This window comes from Centropristis striata, chromosome 20 (genome assembly GCF_030273125.1).
Source record: "Centropristis striata isolate RG_2023a ecotype Rhode Island chromosome 20, C.striata_1.0, whole genome shotgun sequence".
NCBI classification, from domain to species: domain Eukaryota; kingdom Metazoa; phylum Chordata; class Actinopteri; order Perciformes; family Serranidae; genus Centropristis; species Centropristis striata.
This window is the reverse complement of record NC_081536.1, coordinates 2,956,581-2,973,477: the sequence shown is the minus strand read 5'-3', so window position 1 is coordinate 2,973,477 and position 16,897 is coordinate 2,956,581. Positions and strand designations below refer to the sequence as shown.

The 16,897-nt window shown below is 35.4% G+C and overlaps 1 protein-coding gene across 1 annotated transcript in view; it reads right to left on the bottom strand.

Moving 5' to 3' along the window:
* Nucleotides 1-3,850: 3,850 nt before the first annotated feature.
* Nucleotides 3,851-16,897, bottom strand: part of LOC131958648 (serine/threonine-protein kinase 32C-like) — a 166,878-nt gene continuing 153,831 nt past the window's right edge. Inside the window, exons 11-12 of the mRNA XM_059323785.1 lie at nucleotides 12,404-12,471; nucleotides 3,851-6,746 (exon numbers count right to left, since the gene is read on the bottom strand). Coding sequence (XP_059179768.1) covers nucleotides 6,545-6,746; nucleotides 12,404-12,471 — 270 coding nt within the window. The 3' untranslated portion in view covers nucleotides 3,851-6,544. The remainder of the gene's footprint in view (nucleotides 6,747-12,403; nucleotides 12,472-16,897) is intronic.

Here is a 16,897-nt window from a genome sequence, read left to right as displayed (position 1 = left end):
CAACATTGGAAAGACCTACATATACAATACACTGGTTTTACATGACATTGATTATTTTTCAAATTTTATTTTACATTTCATTTTTTTTTCTTTTTATGAAAAAATACTTTTAAACATTTTTTTTCAAACTTTGAAATGGGTCAATTTGACCCACAACATAACAGGAGGTTTAAATGCAATCATTTTTTTAAATAAATTGTGTGTATGTATATGCTGTATCTGGTTCAGGTCCGGCATGTTTAATTATCTAAAAGTGTCAGAAACAAAAAAAAAATAAACCAATAAACATTGTTTATGTTTCATTAATAACTCCATTACTAACCATCTCAATCAATATTTAGTGGTTCAATGAGGATAATTCACTCGTTTTTCAGAAAAAATGCATGTTAAAAATATTTTTTATGAACATTTGAAAGACCTACATATACAATACAATGGTTTTACATGACATTGATTTTTTTTTTCAAATTTTATTTTACATTTCATTTTTTTTTCTTTTGATGAAAAAATACTTTAATCCATTTTAAAAAGAAAATTTTAACTTTGAAATGGGTCACTTTGACCCACAACATAACAGGAGGATTAAATGCAATCATTTTTTTTTATAAATTGTGTGTATGCATATGCTGTATCTGTATCAAAATGAAGCTTTTCTCTTAAAAGAGGAGGCCGAGCATGTCTGCATTATTGACTCTAACTAATCCTGTGACAGCCTCGTCTCTTTACCAGTCCTCCATTCCTCCCTGCAGTCAATAGTGGCTCAGCTCATGTTTACAATGCTATTCACAGAGATGAATTCACGCTGGACCCCTGATTTATACCCCTGCTCTCCATCGCCCTCTACTGTCTGCACACAAAGTGTCCCTTTAATCAGTGGCGGTTCTACACAGGGGCCTCCAGGGGCCATTGTTCAAACAATATCTCATTGTACACAAAAGGAACCCAGAATGTTACATTGTATAATAGTTTAACTCTATTGAGTCTTATTGGGCTATTTTGTCCATTTTTGAGTCCTTTTCATGTCTTTATGTGTCTTTTTTGTGTCTTTTTTGGTAATTTTGTGTCTGTTGTAGTGTCTTTTTTTAGTCATTCTGTGTCTTTTTTGGTAATTTGTGTCTTTTTGTGTCTTTTTTTGGTAATTTTTTTGTCTGTTGTGTGTTTTTTAGTTATTTTGTGTCTTTTTTGTCATTTATGTGTCTTTTTTGTATCTGTTTTAGTTATTTTGTGTCTTCTTTTTTCTGGTAATTTTGTGTCTTTTGTCATTTTTATGTCTTCTGTGGGGTTTTTTTGGTCATTCTGTCTTCTCATTTTGTGTCGTTTTTGGTCATTTTGTGTCTTTTTTGTCATTTTTATGTCTTCTGTGGGTTTTTTTTTGTTATTCTGTCTTCTCATTTTGTGTATTTTTTGTTCATTTTGTGTCTTTTTTTGTCATTTTTATGTCTTCTGTGGGGTTTTTTTTGGTCATTCTGTCTTCTCATTTTGTGTCGTTTTTGGTCATTTTGTGTCTTTTTTTGTCATTTTTATGTCTTCTGTGGGTTTTTTTTGTTATTCTGTCTTCTCATTTTGTGTATTTTTTGTTCATTTTGTGACTTTTTCAAGACATTCAAAGATTTTGAATGCTTAAATATCATCTTTGCCATTTTTTCAAGTGCTAATGTGCCCCTCTGATTAAACACTGGCCCCTCCTTGGCCCCCACAGTAAAACTGGTCTAGAACCGCCACTGCCTTTAATGCTACAAGCAGAAATGACAAGGACACAGACACCGAAAATTATTGGAAGGAGATTTATTTCTTTATCAAAGCAGTTAAAGCAGCAATTTTTTTAAACACACGGAGCAGTTTCAGTTGGTACAGTAACAAGGCTTTTCACTGATTCCCCCCGTAAAAATCCTGCAGCACAAGAAATGCAAAATAGGATCAAGAGGGAGGAAAAGAGTGGCATAAATCACATGTTCTTCTTATCGATTTGTTTTCTCAACAGGGCACTGAGTTTCAAACTGTATCCACAGAGTTAAGACATCTACAGAATGGTACGCATCCATCAGAAAACGGCTTGAATAGGAGACATGCTGTTGCTGGTCAACACTAGCACAATGCCTTTTTATTTTTATTTTTTTTTAAAACACCTAACGGCATCCAGAACATTAACACATAAAGAAACATGTCGGGAGGGTTTGCAAGCACGGTCCAATTAGGAAATGATCACCGATATCAAGGAACAAATGCCAAAACTGCAGATTAGTATTGTAACTTAGAGAAAAGCTACACTTAAATGAACTGTCAAAATCAGTTATTATCCATTTACAAATGATTAACATATAATTACACATCCACTTCAGGCCTATGTTGATTCAGATGGTGTGTAGACTGATTAATGAGTCTTAAGAGATAACTGAGCTTTCTTTTTTCCACAAATGGAGACATTCAGTGTTTTAATAATGCAGCAATTTCTGCGTCGGGGTGAAGAGAAAAAACCTGCCCCAGTTCCAAATATTCTTCCTTTGCTGCACAGTCAATAACGCAACACTTAACCCACAACGGAGCATCACACACACACAACTGCTGACCTCATTCCACTCATCCAGCAAGGGGTACGAGCCTGGATACTTGAACAAAGCGTTAAGACAACCTACAGGATGCCAAAAGGTACTGCATATCATCTAAAAATATCATGCCGTCCATATAACACCGGGATTATACGATTGTGTACAGTTTAAAGTTCACAAAACTCACTGTTCAGGCCAGTTATAGTCGGATTTGGACTGTGTCTATAATCAAAGCTTGTGCATGCACAAATCAGCCGGTATGGCTCAAGCTCCAGGCTTTTGGCAAAAACAGGCTTATACTGTAAAGGTACATGCAAAAAAAAGCGCAGGGCTCGAGACTTCTTAAATTCATCATATATTTTGGAGATGCCACTTCGTATCAGTTTAAAGAAGCGTCTTAATCTTATCATAATGTAAAGTGTTTAAAGAAATGCTTAGACATTTTGGGAAATATGCATATTGGCTATTTTTTTTCTGAAAGTGAGAGGAGAAGATAGATATTACTCTCATGTCAGCGTTCAGTATGAAGCTGTGGCTAAGTGGTGATTAGCTTAGCTTAGCATCAAGACTGAAAGCAGCATAAACTCATATTTTAATGTGAGTTTTATATGAATGGCACTTTACCGTGTTGTGTGTGGACCGTTTATTATCTGCCGTGTCGTTTTGGCAAATTTTGTGTCTTTTCTTGGTAATTTTGTGTCTTTTTTTGTAATTTTGTGTCTTTCTTTTTTGTAATTTTGTGTCTTTTTTTTTTAGTAATTTTGTGTCTTTTTTTAGTAATTTTGTGTCCTTTTTTTAGTAATTTTGTGTCTTTTTTAGTAATTTTGTGTATTTCTTTGTAATTTTGTGTCTTTTTTAGTAATTTTGTGTATTTCTTTGTAATTTTGTGTCTTTTTTTTAAAGTAATTTTGTGTCTTTTTTTGTAATTTTGTGTCTTTTTTAGTAATTTTGTGTCTTTTTTTTAGTAATTTTGTGTATTTCTTTGTAATTTTGTGTCTTTTTGGTAATTTTGTGTCTTTTTTTTTAAAGTAATTTTGTGTCTTTTTTTTTAAAGTAATTTTGTGTCTTTTTTTGGTCATTTTGTGTTTTTTAAAGTAATTTAGTGTGTTCACAGAAATGCTTCACTAACTGACGTATTTTATGTTGTAGAACGGAGAATGAAAATCTCTGAACCTTGTCTTAATCATGGACCTGATTTCAATCATTTTTACAAAAAAAAAACACTGGGGAAAAAAAGGACTAATTCCTGCAGCACTGTATTAAAAGCTAGCTCAATGCTGGCTATGGTGACACTTGATGATTCCTGATTAGAGGAATCAATAATATTTATTTAGATCACAGTTGTATTTTTTTTCTCATATTGGAGCTCTGCTAATTTTCATCCTCAGATTTTTGAGCTTTTGGACAAAATTAGGCTAGCTGCTTTCCAGTCTTAACGTTAAGCTTCACTAATCCAGATCCAGTTCGTTAGTCACAATGTGCAAATAAAATATTGCAAACTTGTTTTTAAGCCTGGCTGAGGTGCAAAAGTTGGTGTATCAATAAAAGTTAAATGTCTAAATGTGACTTCAACGTCCACTGAGACCCAGATGTGATGTAATCTTCTTGACAATAACTCATGAAACAAACAAAATGTTATATTTCCACTGATTTTTCTAAATTGTTTTTCACCATTTGAGGTCTAATTGGTGCTCTTTCACTTTCTTCTTCTGCATTGTTATACTGGTTTTCCACCCGGAGAATTAGCGCCACCTACTGAACCAACTCCTAATAATCGGATAAAGGGTACACTGTAAAACATAATCTGTTTAATTTACGGAAAAATACCGGCAGCTGTGGTTGCCAGAATTTCACCGTAAAAAATACAGTGAGTGGGTTTTCTATTCTAAATTTAAATGTAAATATCAGCAAAAACTAATTTAGACTGAATAATAATTATTATTTTTAGGGTAATTGTGTCATTAATTCACACATCATGGTGTTTCTCCATAAATTTGTGTGAAAATGTTATATTTTTACAGCAAAACTGTGTGTTTCTTCCAGTTTATGACAGAAAAAGTAAAAGGTTTGTGCTATTCTTTGATTTACGGTAATTAATGTTGTCTAATACGGTGATGTACAATTTTTAATTTACCCCCCATTTCTGATGTATTTGACAGTGTTTTACTGTTATTTCTACAAACATTTTTTACAGTGTTGTGGATGGAAACGAGCATTTATTTGTTTGCTTTTTTCCTGTAAATATGAGAAACATTTGGATGGAAACCTGGGTCAGACAGTAAAGTGCTTCCTTCTAATATATTCTTGTAAAGACAGCTAATAGGCGCATTTCCCAAAATGCCTAATTATTACCATAAGTTCCTCCCTTACCTGAAATAGATACTTTATACATAATCACAATATGATTGTATAAATGATAGCATTTTCACTTGCAGAAGGAACATTGACTTTATGTTATACTGGGAAAAAAGAGACACACACTCACACATTCAAAGTTCCTTAGAAATGGTTATGCAAATGGTAGAAAAGCTTTGGCATATTTTGCCTACAAGTTGTGCCTGCACACTTGGAAAGAAGAGCAGAACGAAGCAGTATGAAGCTTCACGCAGCTCTTCCTTTAGTTTATATGTCGATTTCGCAGTCCCACATAAAACTGTGGTGAGTTTAATTACCTACACTGTATGCTATTTACATGGTTTTTCGTTTTATTAGGCCTTAGGGTTTTAAGGTGAACCTTTGCTACATGTTCCCAGGTGTTCACGCTGAGATTAATGGTGCCACCTTAAATGAACAACTATCACTATGACAGTAATAGACTAGCTCATGTATACAATTTGAAAAGTACCAACAGGGCACAGCTACACGTTTAAGTACAGCCCCGAAACAAGCTCTACAGGGAGATGATCTTTATACTAACCAAGCACTTAAAGAGAGGATGATGTCCGGTGAAGTAAACAGAGCTTTCTAATAGATTCTTAAAAGATGTGATTGTTGGTGTTTGGCATTTACAGTTTCCCCAGAGCAGCTTCTGAGTCAGCATGGTGCAGGGCTAAAATACTACATGTTGGTAACCATAACAGACACAGTGACGAGCAAAAAACCTTTCCTTCTGATTGCTGTACTGATTTCCCGTTAATTACAGTACCTTATCGTTCTGAAAAAAGCTCAGAAAAAGAAAAAGTCTAACTCTTAAAGAGGGAAATTGAACTAACATTCTGACCTATGATGCATCCATGGCTACAACGTGATTAACGAATACTGATTATCATCAACAGGCACCACTTTAAACAGGTTTACAACATGAAACCAGCCACGCTTTTCTTGGCCATGAACACTTACTGTTAATGTGTCTCAGAAAGGTGTCGCGACAGGAGGACGGCGCTCCGGGAGAAACGATTGTTCTGAAATAGGGCGCACGTTACATGAAAGAGGCTTGGAGGGGGACTGAACTGAAGACACAGGCAATAAAATAAACTGAGTGCCTGGGTGTGCTGAATAATTCAGTTGTCCCCATCAGATTTTGAACAGGAAAAGGCTGAGAGGGGAGGCGTCTCCACCAAAAAACACCAACCACCTCCCCCACACCCGCAAAAAAAACGTGGACTGCTATTGCTCGGGATGTCATCATGCTCATGGAGCTTTCTGCTCGTGAACAACACCTCCTAGTAAGTGATACCTTATTTGTCATGCTATACTGTAACATTGCATAGAAGTTAGAGCTTACTCTAGGGCGGATGGGTACAGTAGACGGGGACTCTCTGGAAATCTGCTTCATTCATGCCCTACCGGGAGGATGCTACGGAAAAAACAAAAGGGGGGAAATGATTCGGAGCCATTTTGGGTCCTGCTGTGCGTCGGTCGCCCCTGCTGTCCCTCTTCCGCCGCTCCTGGCTACAACAGACGACAGAGGTGAGGATGTATCTATTGGCACGGCACAAACACTGCAGCGGCCAGAGAGACCTTTTTGCGATCGTCACTGTGAGGCGATGTGGCGCTAGCTAGCAGCTGCCGGGGGAGGAGCACACGGAGCCGCACATGCTCAGTTTGGAGGAGGACTCGGGCTCCGGCTCGGGATCGGGGTCGGGCTCCGGCTCGGGGGCGTCGTCGTCGGTGGCCCCGGCTTCGGCCTCGCCATCCCCGTCTCCGCTGGCGTCGTCGCCTCCGGCCTCTGACTGACCCTCCTCCTGACGCCGTTTCAACCTGAGAAACATGTAGACGCACATATATAATCACCTCTCTAAATATATACGTTCACTGGCAAAACAGTATTTATCAAAATAAGAAAACATGGTATATTCATATGTATGTAGTATATTTCTATAGATATATGATATGTGTTATTATAATGTATATGGTGTAGAACGAAGGTGTATATACAACATATGTATTATGTGTTAGTAGATTTTGTAATGATGTATACATATATGTAGAAATGTGTGTAATATGGATTAATATGTGAATAATTTTTGTTTTGTTTTATTTTTTATTTTTATTATGTTTTGTGTTTTTAACTGTATATTTGATACTGTTGGACCCCAGGAAGAATAGCTGTGGCTTTGCTGCAGCTAATGGGGATCTTAATAATAAACTAAACTGGCCCGCATTTATCAAACGAGCGTACGACAGAAAGTGAGCGCAAAGTGGGCGTACGATCATTTCTACGCAAGGCTCAGCATCTATCAATTTGGACGTGAGCGGAGGGTACGATCAGATCTCAGTGTACGCAAATTTGAGTCAGCATGAAGTCGACACGTCTGACTCGGAGAATTGATCTTAGACTATTGTATCGATTCCTGGAGCTGATAAAACTAAAAAGTAGGGCCGGGACTTTAACGTGTTAATTGAGATTAATTAATTACACAAAAATGAACGCGTTAAAAAAAATCACCTCAATGCAAAACATAGCAGCTAGCGGCTAGTGTGCTAGCTAGCGTGGATTGTGTTTTACTTAAAAAAACAAAGTATTCTAGTTTACAGAAGGTCTACCTACCTATAGGCTACCTGGATTTATGAGATGTACTATATTTCTAAATATGCTATTGCTACACTTAATGCCACTGGTCTGTTGGACTTGAACAAAAATAAACAATATTTTTTATTGCTTAAGCTTATGTATTCAGTCATTATTCAATGGTATACTAAAAATCCATGTGAGAAAAAAATCTTCTCACTGTAAAATGTGATTAATTTTGATTAATTAATTACAAAGCCTCTAATTAATTAGATTTTTTTTTTTTATCGAGTCCCGACCCTACTAAAAAGGCTACATCATTTATCTATAAAACCTCATTAAAAATATTTACACCCTGCAACGGTGAAGATCTTTAAACAGAATACTAGCCGAGGATATTAAATGTTGTTGTCTTCTGTTATTTACTGTCATCCTGCTGGACACCAGAGCGTCAGCGTCTCCTTCACCAGCGGTGGTGCCCAAATAGAAACATTTCCAGTCAGTGCTGCCACACGCTCCCCTAACAAGGACATCATTCTTACTAAATGTAAAGACTTAAATAATATGTCTGCATCAAAATAATAACAATATTTGGATATTATAGCCTATAGGCTATTAGGCTTTATATATCACGGTGTATAAATGATATATTCCAACCTCTTTGGGAGGCTACTCTGCTGACAGCACCACTCATTTCCTTCCTTTTCACTTTTTATGCTGCCAAACAAAACCAGTTTGTTGTGTTGCAGCTGTTTTACGTCAGCGTTTCACTTTCTGCCTCTGACAAATTCCTCTTCTTTTGGGATTAAACCTTACTTTAAATATTGTTTACCTCCTGGCTGCAACCAAAAAGTTGCAGAAAATTTAAGTCTGTTCTCCAAATTTAAAATAACTACTGAAATTGTTTGAGTATAGTTTTTATTTCATAAATTCCTGTCGCTGCGTATTTCTGTAAAATGTCTATTTCGCTCCTGTTGTTATTTGTCACAAGGATTATCTAAAACAAGATAAAAACACTAAATCTGAGGGAAATGATCTTGCTGCATGGACAGATAATTTACCTTGACAAGATTTCTTAAATTAAGATTATTAAATCTAGAAATAAGCATATTGGACACTTAAAATAAGAAATTAACTCTTAAAACAAGATAAATGATCTAACACTTATAAATCTAAGTTGTTTTTAATCTTGGTAAAAACCAAATAAGGAGAGTTTAAAAAAAAGAAAAGGAAAAAAAATCCTCTTTTTGTCCATATTGCGTCCTTTGGTATCGTGATCTTTAGGGCGTGACATTCAAATGACGCTTGTTTTCAGCCGCCACATTCAACAACAGCCGACCATTCTTACGCTGTGATTGTCGGGATACGAATGTTTGACAAATATCACACGTAAACCCTGCTATAAGACGAAATATACGCTCAGATCTGCGCTCGTTTCTACGTTTGTTTGATAAACGAGGGCCGTTGTGAGCACGCTCGGTCCTCAGAAAAGTAGCAAAATGAAAACACACAAGCTGAGATTAATAGCAGTTGAATGTAATGAGAGGCCTCGAGTCTATTATATAGTACTCGCCTCTGCTGTGCATAATATTAGATGTTATGCCCTCCATTATAAATAGAAGTAGATTGCCATTAATTAGAGCAAAAGGATATAATAAGACATTTGCCAAACAGAAGGATTTCAGTAATGCTGCAGTGGCAGGACCTGGTCAATAATAAATGAAGCAATAATTTAGAGCAGCACTGAAGCAATATTCCTCCCTTTATATAGCAGAGAGGACACATTTCAATGATATATGGACCTCACAGTCTATATTTATGATGTACTGTATATATTTACTGACATATACAAAGATTAGATGCATAATATTTATCCACAGCCGGGCGGGCTCTTAAAAACCTTCTGCCGTGTGTGATTTACATATCCGAGCCATTTCATTAAAGGTTTGGCTCTCGTACAGCTTTTGGAATAATATACAAGTAACTAGGGTTGTCAAAAGTATGGATACTCAAAAAAGTATCGATACTAAAACGTTGTATCCGGATACAATACTCATTTTCAAAAGTATTGAGTATCTGAAGCTTGTTATCATAGTTGCAGTTACTGTTTTTTATTATAAATATTTAACCTATGGTTCTGTTCATTTTTACATGTTGCATTTTTCTTGTTAATAAAAATATTTCTGTTAAATTTTGGGGTCTTTGTTTTTCTATCCTCTATGCAAAAAAAGCCAACTTGTGTTTTTTGGCATAAAACGGTGATTTCAGTTGGTAAAACTTGGAAATATAAATTATTGACATTTAGGGCAATAATGTAAGTTAGCACAACAAAGGAAGCCAGTTGTCTGCTCAAAAACAAGTTGGTGAGTTGTTGTTACTTATATCTTTAAGTTGGGGTTCACAACAAGGGACAATAGTTCTGATAACTCTTATTTCTTTGTTGTGAAATGCGGGAAAGCGGTGAAATTCGGTCATTAGCGAAAGCTAGCGGCTAACTGATGCTAGCGGCTAACTGATGCTAGTGGCGCTGCTTGTTACAGCTACAAGAGTAGCCATTAGCGTATCAATGCTAACTCAAAATTGTGATCGCAACATTAGCTAACATTTAATAGCGGCGTTACAATCGTGCCAATTCAGCACATTGCAGAAGTTAGCAGAAGTAAGGATTAAAAGTTATTACAATGTAAAATTATAAATTAGTACAACTTACAGTTGAGATGACAAAAATCTGAATTCAGAGTTGAGCAAACTCAAAAACAAAACTTAAAATATTTAGTTTAATTGTCCAACTTAAAATTTTATCGAAGTTTGTTGCCTTGAAATTTTGAGTTCACCCAACTTTTCTTTATTTTTGCAGTGCTTGTGGTATCGAAAATTGTATCGAGTATTGAACATTTTAGTATTGTGACAACCCTACAAGTAACTGTATTGAAATGCTCTGCATGCTCCATGGTTTTGTTTTAAATGAGTATTTGCTGTGTCTCTCCTCACTCTGCAGCTGATCCCAGTTCTTAACCCTCCTTATCTCCTGACAGTGTTCCCTCAGCCATTCTGCACAGCAGTGAAGCTTCGGGGTGCGTTCAGTGTTCGCTTCACATTCACCCCCGTGCTTTAGTGCCAGTCACGGTGGCAGCGAGGGAGATGTTCACTCCAAACTCTCCGTTACAAAAGAAGTTTAACCTCTGGAGTGGATTTTGTTTCAAAAAAGGGAAATAAAGCAATCTTTTCAATGATGGGAGCATCATTTCAACTGTGATAGGCACAAAAAACATCAGTGATCAGACAGGTTGTTATCAGTTCTTCTCAGTGCAAACTGTAATATTATTACCTACACTGTTTATATTAACACCATATAGGCCAACATCCACTTTCTACTGCCTAGTTGAAGTTTAATCTCAACATGTTTTAAGTTTGTACAGTAGTTGGCCTACTTTGCCTCTAAGAGGAAACTATGTTTGAATGTATTTTTACATTTTTTCCTAAACATTTTGTCTGCTCCTTTTCAGTCTTAATTTTTTTATATTTGAATGTCATTTTACAGTCATCGAAAAATTCAATTTTCTTCAGTTTCTTGTTCATTTTAATGCCATTTTAATTTGTTTGGCAAATGTAATGACAGCAACAAAAATAGCTCATAAGAGTTTAATTTAAGAGCTGATATCAAACCATTTAACATGGTTTTCTTGACAATTATTTTGGTTATTATCATTAAAACTGTCTAGATATCAGCTCTTAAATTAAACTCTTATGAGCTATTTTTGTTGCTATCATTATATTTGTCCAAACAAATGTACCTTTAGTTGTACCAGGCATTAAAATGAACAATAAATTGAAGAAAAAATGGTCTAATAATAATAATGGCTATTCCATGGATATTTGTTCCTATTGGTTTGTTCCAAGTCACGTGACTTTCAAGGTCCCGGCGGTCAGAACAAAAAACACGGCGGACAGTTCTCTCATTTTTAGTGAAAAAAATCAATATTTTGACTTAGTTTCTGCATAAAAATGGATTTTGATCACATTTCTAGCGAGAAATATATGTTTTATTTTCTAAATTTTCACTCAGTGAATGTACATAATCACTTTGTATGTTGGAATAGCCACGGGATATGACTGTCATTAACTTGCATTGTAGCCAAATCCGTGTCAGTTTCACGGAAATTTGAGCGATTCCGTGGCTATTTGGCCCACAGTGTAATTTTATTTGTCCCGCGAGGGAATACCAAATTATTATATTATTATTGTACTATAAAAGCTGACCCGCCGGTATTATACGGCGCATTTACCGCTAATACTACGAATCCCACAATGCCCTGCTGTTGTTTTGGCGCGTCAATCAGGACAGGACCCAGAAACGCTCCTCTGTGACAGTCGTCATAGCAACCTCAAGCTAGAGCTGTCTCCCAGCTACCCCTTCCCAAAAATGGAGAAAAGAAAGGCAGAATTTATTAACCTGTTAAAAAAAGTTTATTTTGATATTTAAATCAGAAGGATGGAAATAGAAAAGAGGCATATATTTAATTTTTATTTAATAAATTAATGACATTGATGTGCTTTTTATTTGAAATTTGATTTGCATGTCTGCACTATTTAGTTATATATTGTATGTTTATAAGCGCTGCTGGTTCCATATTTAATGTTAAAGCAAAACATGTTTGGTATATATTAAAAGGTTTATTTGTTCAATGTTGGCCCGCGATTTTATTCAAGTTTTAAATTTTGGCCCATTGTGTATTTGGGTTTGACACCCCTGAGTTAAGCGAATCCGTGGCTATTTCACGGATTCCTGTGAGACCAGGTTGCAGCTTCCTCTCTGTGCTGATGCATCACTGTTGCATGATGAAAAAGAGCAAACTGTGCTTTTAGCTGGTGTTATGGACGGTCTGCTGCTCTTGTGTTCTCTTACTTCTCACGGTTGAAGATCATGAACTCTTGCTGCACCACTTCAAGGCACTCCTGTAGGTAGTCGTTCTCCTGCAGGCAACAACACACACAACATCAACATCTTCGTCATCACGTTCCACATCAACATCAACATCATTAAGAGCTGAAGGAACAACTTCACGTCAGCTCGAATCAGTCAGCGACGTGACCTCTGAGGTGAAAATGTCGTTTTTCCTCATTTCCTTCTTTCCCCTCGTTGCTCTTTTTAAACTAGTCATGAATTGTTTGTGAGCCCTCCTCAAATTGGATGTTTGGCCCGAGACAAAAATAGAAGCTCATATTTCCGAAAGCACTTGAGGCCATGACAACAGCAGTGAAGGCTTCATAATTTAATAATCTTGGTAATAACGGAGCATAGGCGCACACACACACACACACACACACACACACACACACACGTATTTGCTGCACACACACACACACACACACAGACAGACAGCAAGTCTCATAAACCTTCCTTTGTCAGAGGTACACACGCCGATCAGCGCTGATACACACACACACACACACACACACACACACACAGGACTGACGTTAATAACACTGATGTCATCATGACTGTCTGATGGGAACAGGCTGTTTCTCATAAATAAAGACAGGATATCTGCTGTCTGCGGTAAATTATGTCTCAATCAAACCTAACAAGGCAGAAGAAGCAAAAAGCTTCTGCTGCTTTACAAACACAATATCCAAATACACTCGGGGACTGCTGTGTGAAAGGTAAATAAAAAGGAAATGCCATAATTGGCTCACTCTTTTTTGGTCAAATACTTAATTGAAAAAGTGTACAAAGAGAATATAATATATATTATACTTTCCTGTTTCCATTTTAACCTGTAATTTTTATTCATTCGCTCTTAAATGTTTTATTCATTCACTTTTTTTTTTATTCTTTTTTTTAATTCGCTTTTAAATGTCTTCTAATGTGTTTTATGTATTTTAATCTTGCGCCTGTAAAGCACTTTGAATGTCCCTGTGTCCGAATTGTGCTATATAAATAAACTTGCCTTGCATTGCCTATATTTAATGTTTTACCTTAACAACTTGGACGCAACATTTAAAAAACGTTGGAATAAAACTGTAAACACAGCTAACGGGTAAACGAATGACTTGCAAAAAAGGAATTTAGGGATTCTACCAGTGGTGGAATGTACATTTACTTAAGTAGAGTAGATTAGATTAGATTAGAATTTTATTTTTGCATTGCACAGAAATACAACGAAATTCAATGCACTCACATACTGGACTCATAAAAAAAGCTTAATAAATAGTAAATAACAAGATACATTCTTATCATCTCAGCACTTAGTATATTCATGTCAAGTACTGTTCTTAAGTACAATTTTGAGGTACTTTTACTTTACTTGAGTATTTCCATTTTATGTAACTTTATACTTCTACTCCATTACATTATGGAGGCAAATATTGTACTTTTTACTCCACTACATTTATCTGACAGCTTTAGTTACTTTTCAGGTCGAGATTTAAGGTGAAAATCATGATACGTTTTTTTTTCTTTTTTAAATTTAAGTTTTTATTGAACACTTTTGTTGAGTTTTGGCTGCTATTTTGGCCAGGTCTCTCTTGAAAAAGAGATTCTGAATCTCAATGGAACTTCCTGGTTAAATAAATGTTAAATAATAATTAAAAAATCCACACCAATGCAAGTGTTATTGGTTAAAATTAATTTAAACTAAACTTATTAAATTAATTTAATAAGTTAGATTAACACAATTGATTTTAAATTAATTTGAAAGAACTTAATTCATTTAGGTGTTACCAAATGAAACAATTCAATTAAGTTGGTTCAACTATTTTCTTTTTTCAGTGTAAGTTCTTACAAGATGCTTATTAACATTATTGTGTGTTTATAAGCTTATATAAGTGTTAATAATGGCATTATAACACCCATGACCCACCCATTATGTCTTTGCCATGCCTTTATTACTTATTATTTATATTTATTAATCTTATTTTGTTTGCTTATTGATATTAAAATATACTTTATTGCTCATCTATTATAAGTTAACTATAAGTTAACTATGCTTTTTGCAACTACCGGATCTAAAGCGAGAAAAATGCCTTATTACTTGTTAATTAATGGTTATTAAGGACCTTATTATAAAAGCAATATTCTTTTATTTTGGTATAATCATTTTAACTTGTATAATATCTTCTTCTCAGTACAAAACTGGAGCAAAATATACAGTAAGAGACAGTAGAGGAGGGACTTATTTCCTGTTTGGGAATATTTATGATCTAAAAAGATGCAACTAATCCACATAGTTACAGGATGCCCTGCAGCCAGCGTGCTGGTACAGTAAGTCTCTCTTTATATTCAGCAGCACAATCACTTATTCATTTTGTCTGCTGAGCTGAGATAATTCACAACAACTGAGGAAAAAGATGATGCTGGGATTTGGCTCACCTCCAATCTAAAAATATGCAGTTTTGACAGGAACTGACAGAGCGGAGACCAAGGTAGACCTGAGCAGCATTGTTATCCAAGACTGGGCCGGCCTCTCCGTTTGTACCCGGTCTATAAGTAACGCTCCTATGCTGCAGGATGTAATTTGCTCAGACACATGTGCGTGTGTCCTCTCCATAATCATTTGCTTTTAGCACCTACATACTGAAAATAACACTAACCTGGGACACAGAGATCACATTAACAGGGAACAGCAAATCACAGTATTGTATAATGTAAAATAACCATTTTAAATGTGACAAAAAGCTAAAAATAGCTCCTTCTATCATCAGAGGGAATAAAGGCATTTTAACAGATGCAGTGACATCTTGAATTCCACCTTCATCCTCACGGCTCCTAAATCCTCCTCCTCAACACAACATAATGCTTTTACTGCAGCTTTTCACTCTTTATCTCTTTTATCTGAAGCTTAAATATGAAAGATGGTGCAAATTATTAGCTAATCTGATGATTGTGACCTCTCCTTTTGCAAACACACAGAGATCCTCCTCCTTACTTTGTTTGTACCTTGTTTTTTATTGACTTTCTGATGTAATTTTACTTCTTTCTGTGTTGTTTGTTTCCAGTATTTCTTATAGTCAAATAAAGGGGACACGCCGGACAAAAGCACCTATTTTTTTCCACATGCTCTCTATCACCATAGGTTTCAATTTTTGGTAGGAGCCACTTCATCAAAATTGTGGATCGGAGATGGCAGCCATATAAAGTCTATGAGAAATGCTATATCTTCCAAGCCACTTAGAAGGTCAATCTTGGTGTCAAAATCTACATTTTCTGGGTCAAGAAATCATTTAAAGCTATTGAGAATATCACTAGATGATTTTTTGATCAAATAGATATGTTCATTTTGGCCATTCATTAACTTATAATTTAATTTCCAACTCAGTTCCTAAGCGGTCGGATATATATTAATATAGGTCACATACAGTGCATGTATTCTGAAAAATTGATAACACGAATACATTTAATTGAACTTTATTAGCTTCACTTTTATCATGTATTACATTTACAATCACAAATCTCAATAGCTTTAAATGATTCTTTGACCCAGAAAATGTAGATTTTGACACCAAGATTGACCTTCTGAGTGGCTTGGAAGATATATTGGTTCTCATAGACTTTATATGGCTGCCATCTCCGATCCACCATCTTGATGAAGTGGCTCCTACCAAAAATTGAAACCTATGGTGATGGAGAGCATGTGGTAAAATGTTGGTGCTTTTGTCCAAATCTGGTCCTAAGCCGCCTGACTACTAGGTCTGACATGGAATATCTGTCCCCATCTTGGTAAAGGTTGCTGGATTGTCTTTTTTATATGAAATCTGATTTGAACATCTAAATCTTTCACCCCTTGCGCCTCACAAAGGTTTGGAAAGGATCTGAGTTAGGCATTCCACAATAAAAGCATGCAATATGTTGTATTAGACTTTCATTATTAGGATCTCACTTTTTTCATGTTTGCCCTGTAGGGTAAATACATGCTGTTTCCCAGGATATAAGTCAGGTTTTTTGTTGTATTATGAAGCATTATGAATCAATGTTGTTATTCATCACTGAAATATCCCAAACAAATATATTGTACAGAAAATAATTAGTTTTTTTGTGTTTGTTTAATAAAAAAACAATAATTTAGTAATTGTGATAAAAAATTATGTTATTGGTTAAAATATTAAATTCAGGAATTGGGCAAATAATATAAATATAATGTTTTATGGCTTCTTTTTTTTTACATTTGAGGGTATTAGTATTAGTATTAGGGCATTTAGAAAAAATTAATTAATTACGAAAATAAAGTTGAAAATATAGAATTAATAACGAGAATAAAGTCGAAAATATTTAACTAATATTAAAAATGAATAATATATGTCAGCGATGTCAATAAAGCAAACCAAAAGATGCTCAGAGGCTTTAAACACTTCTTATATCCAGTGTAACCAGTGTAACCAGTGTAACCAGTGTAACCAGCAG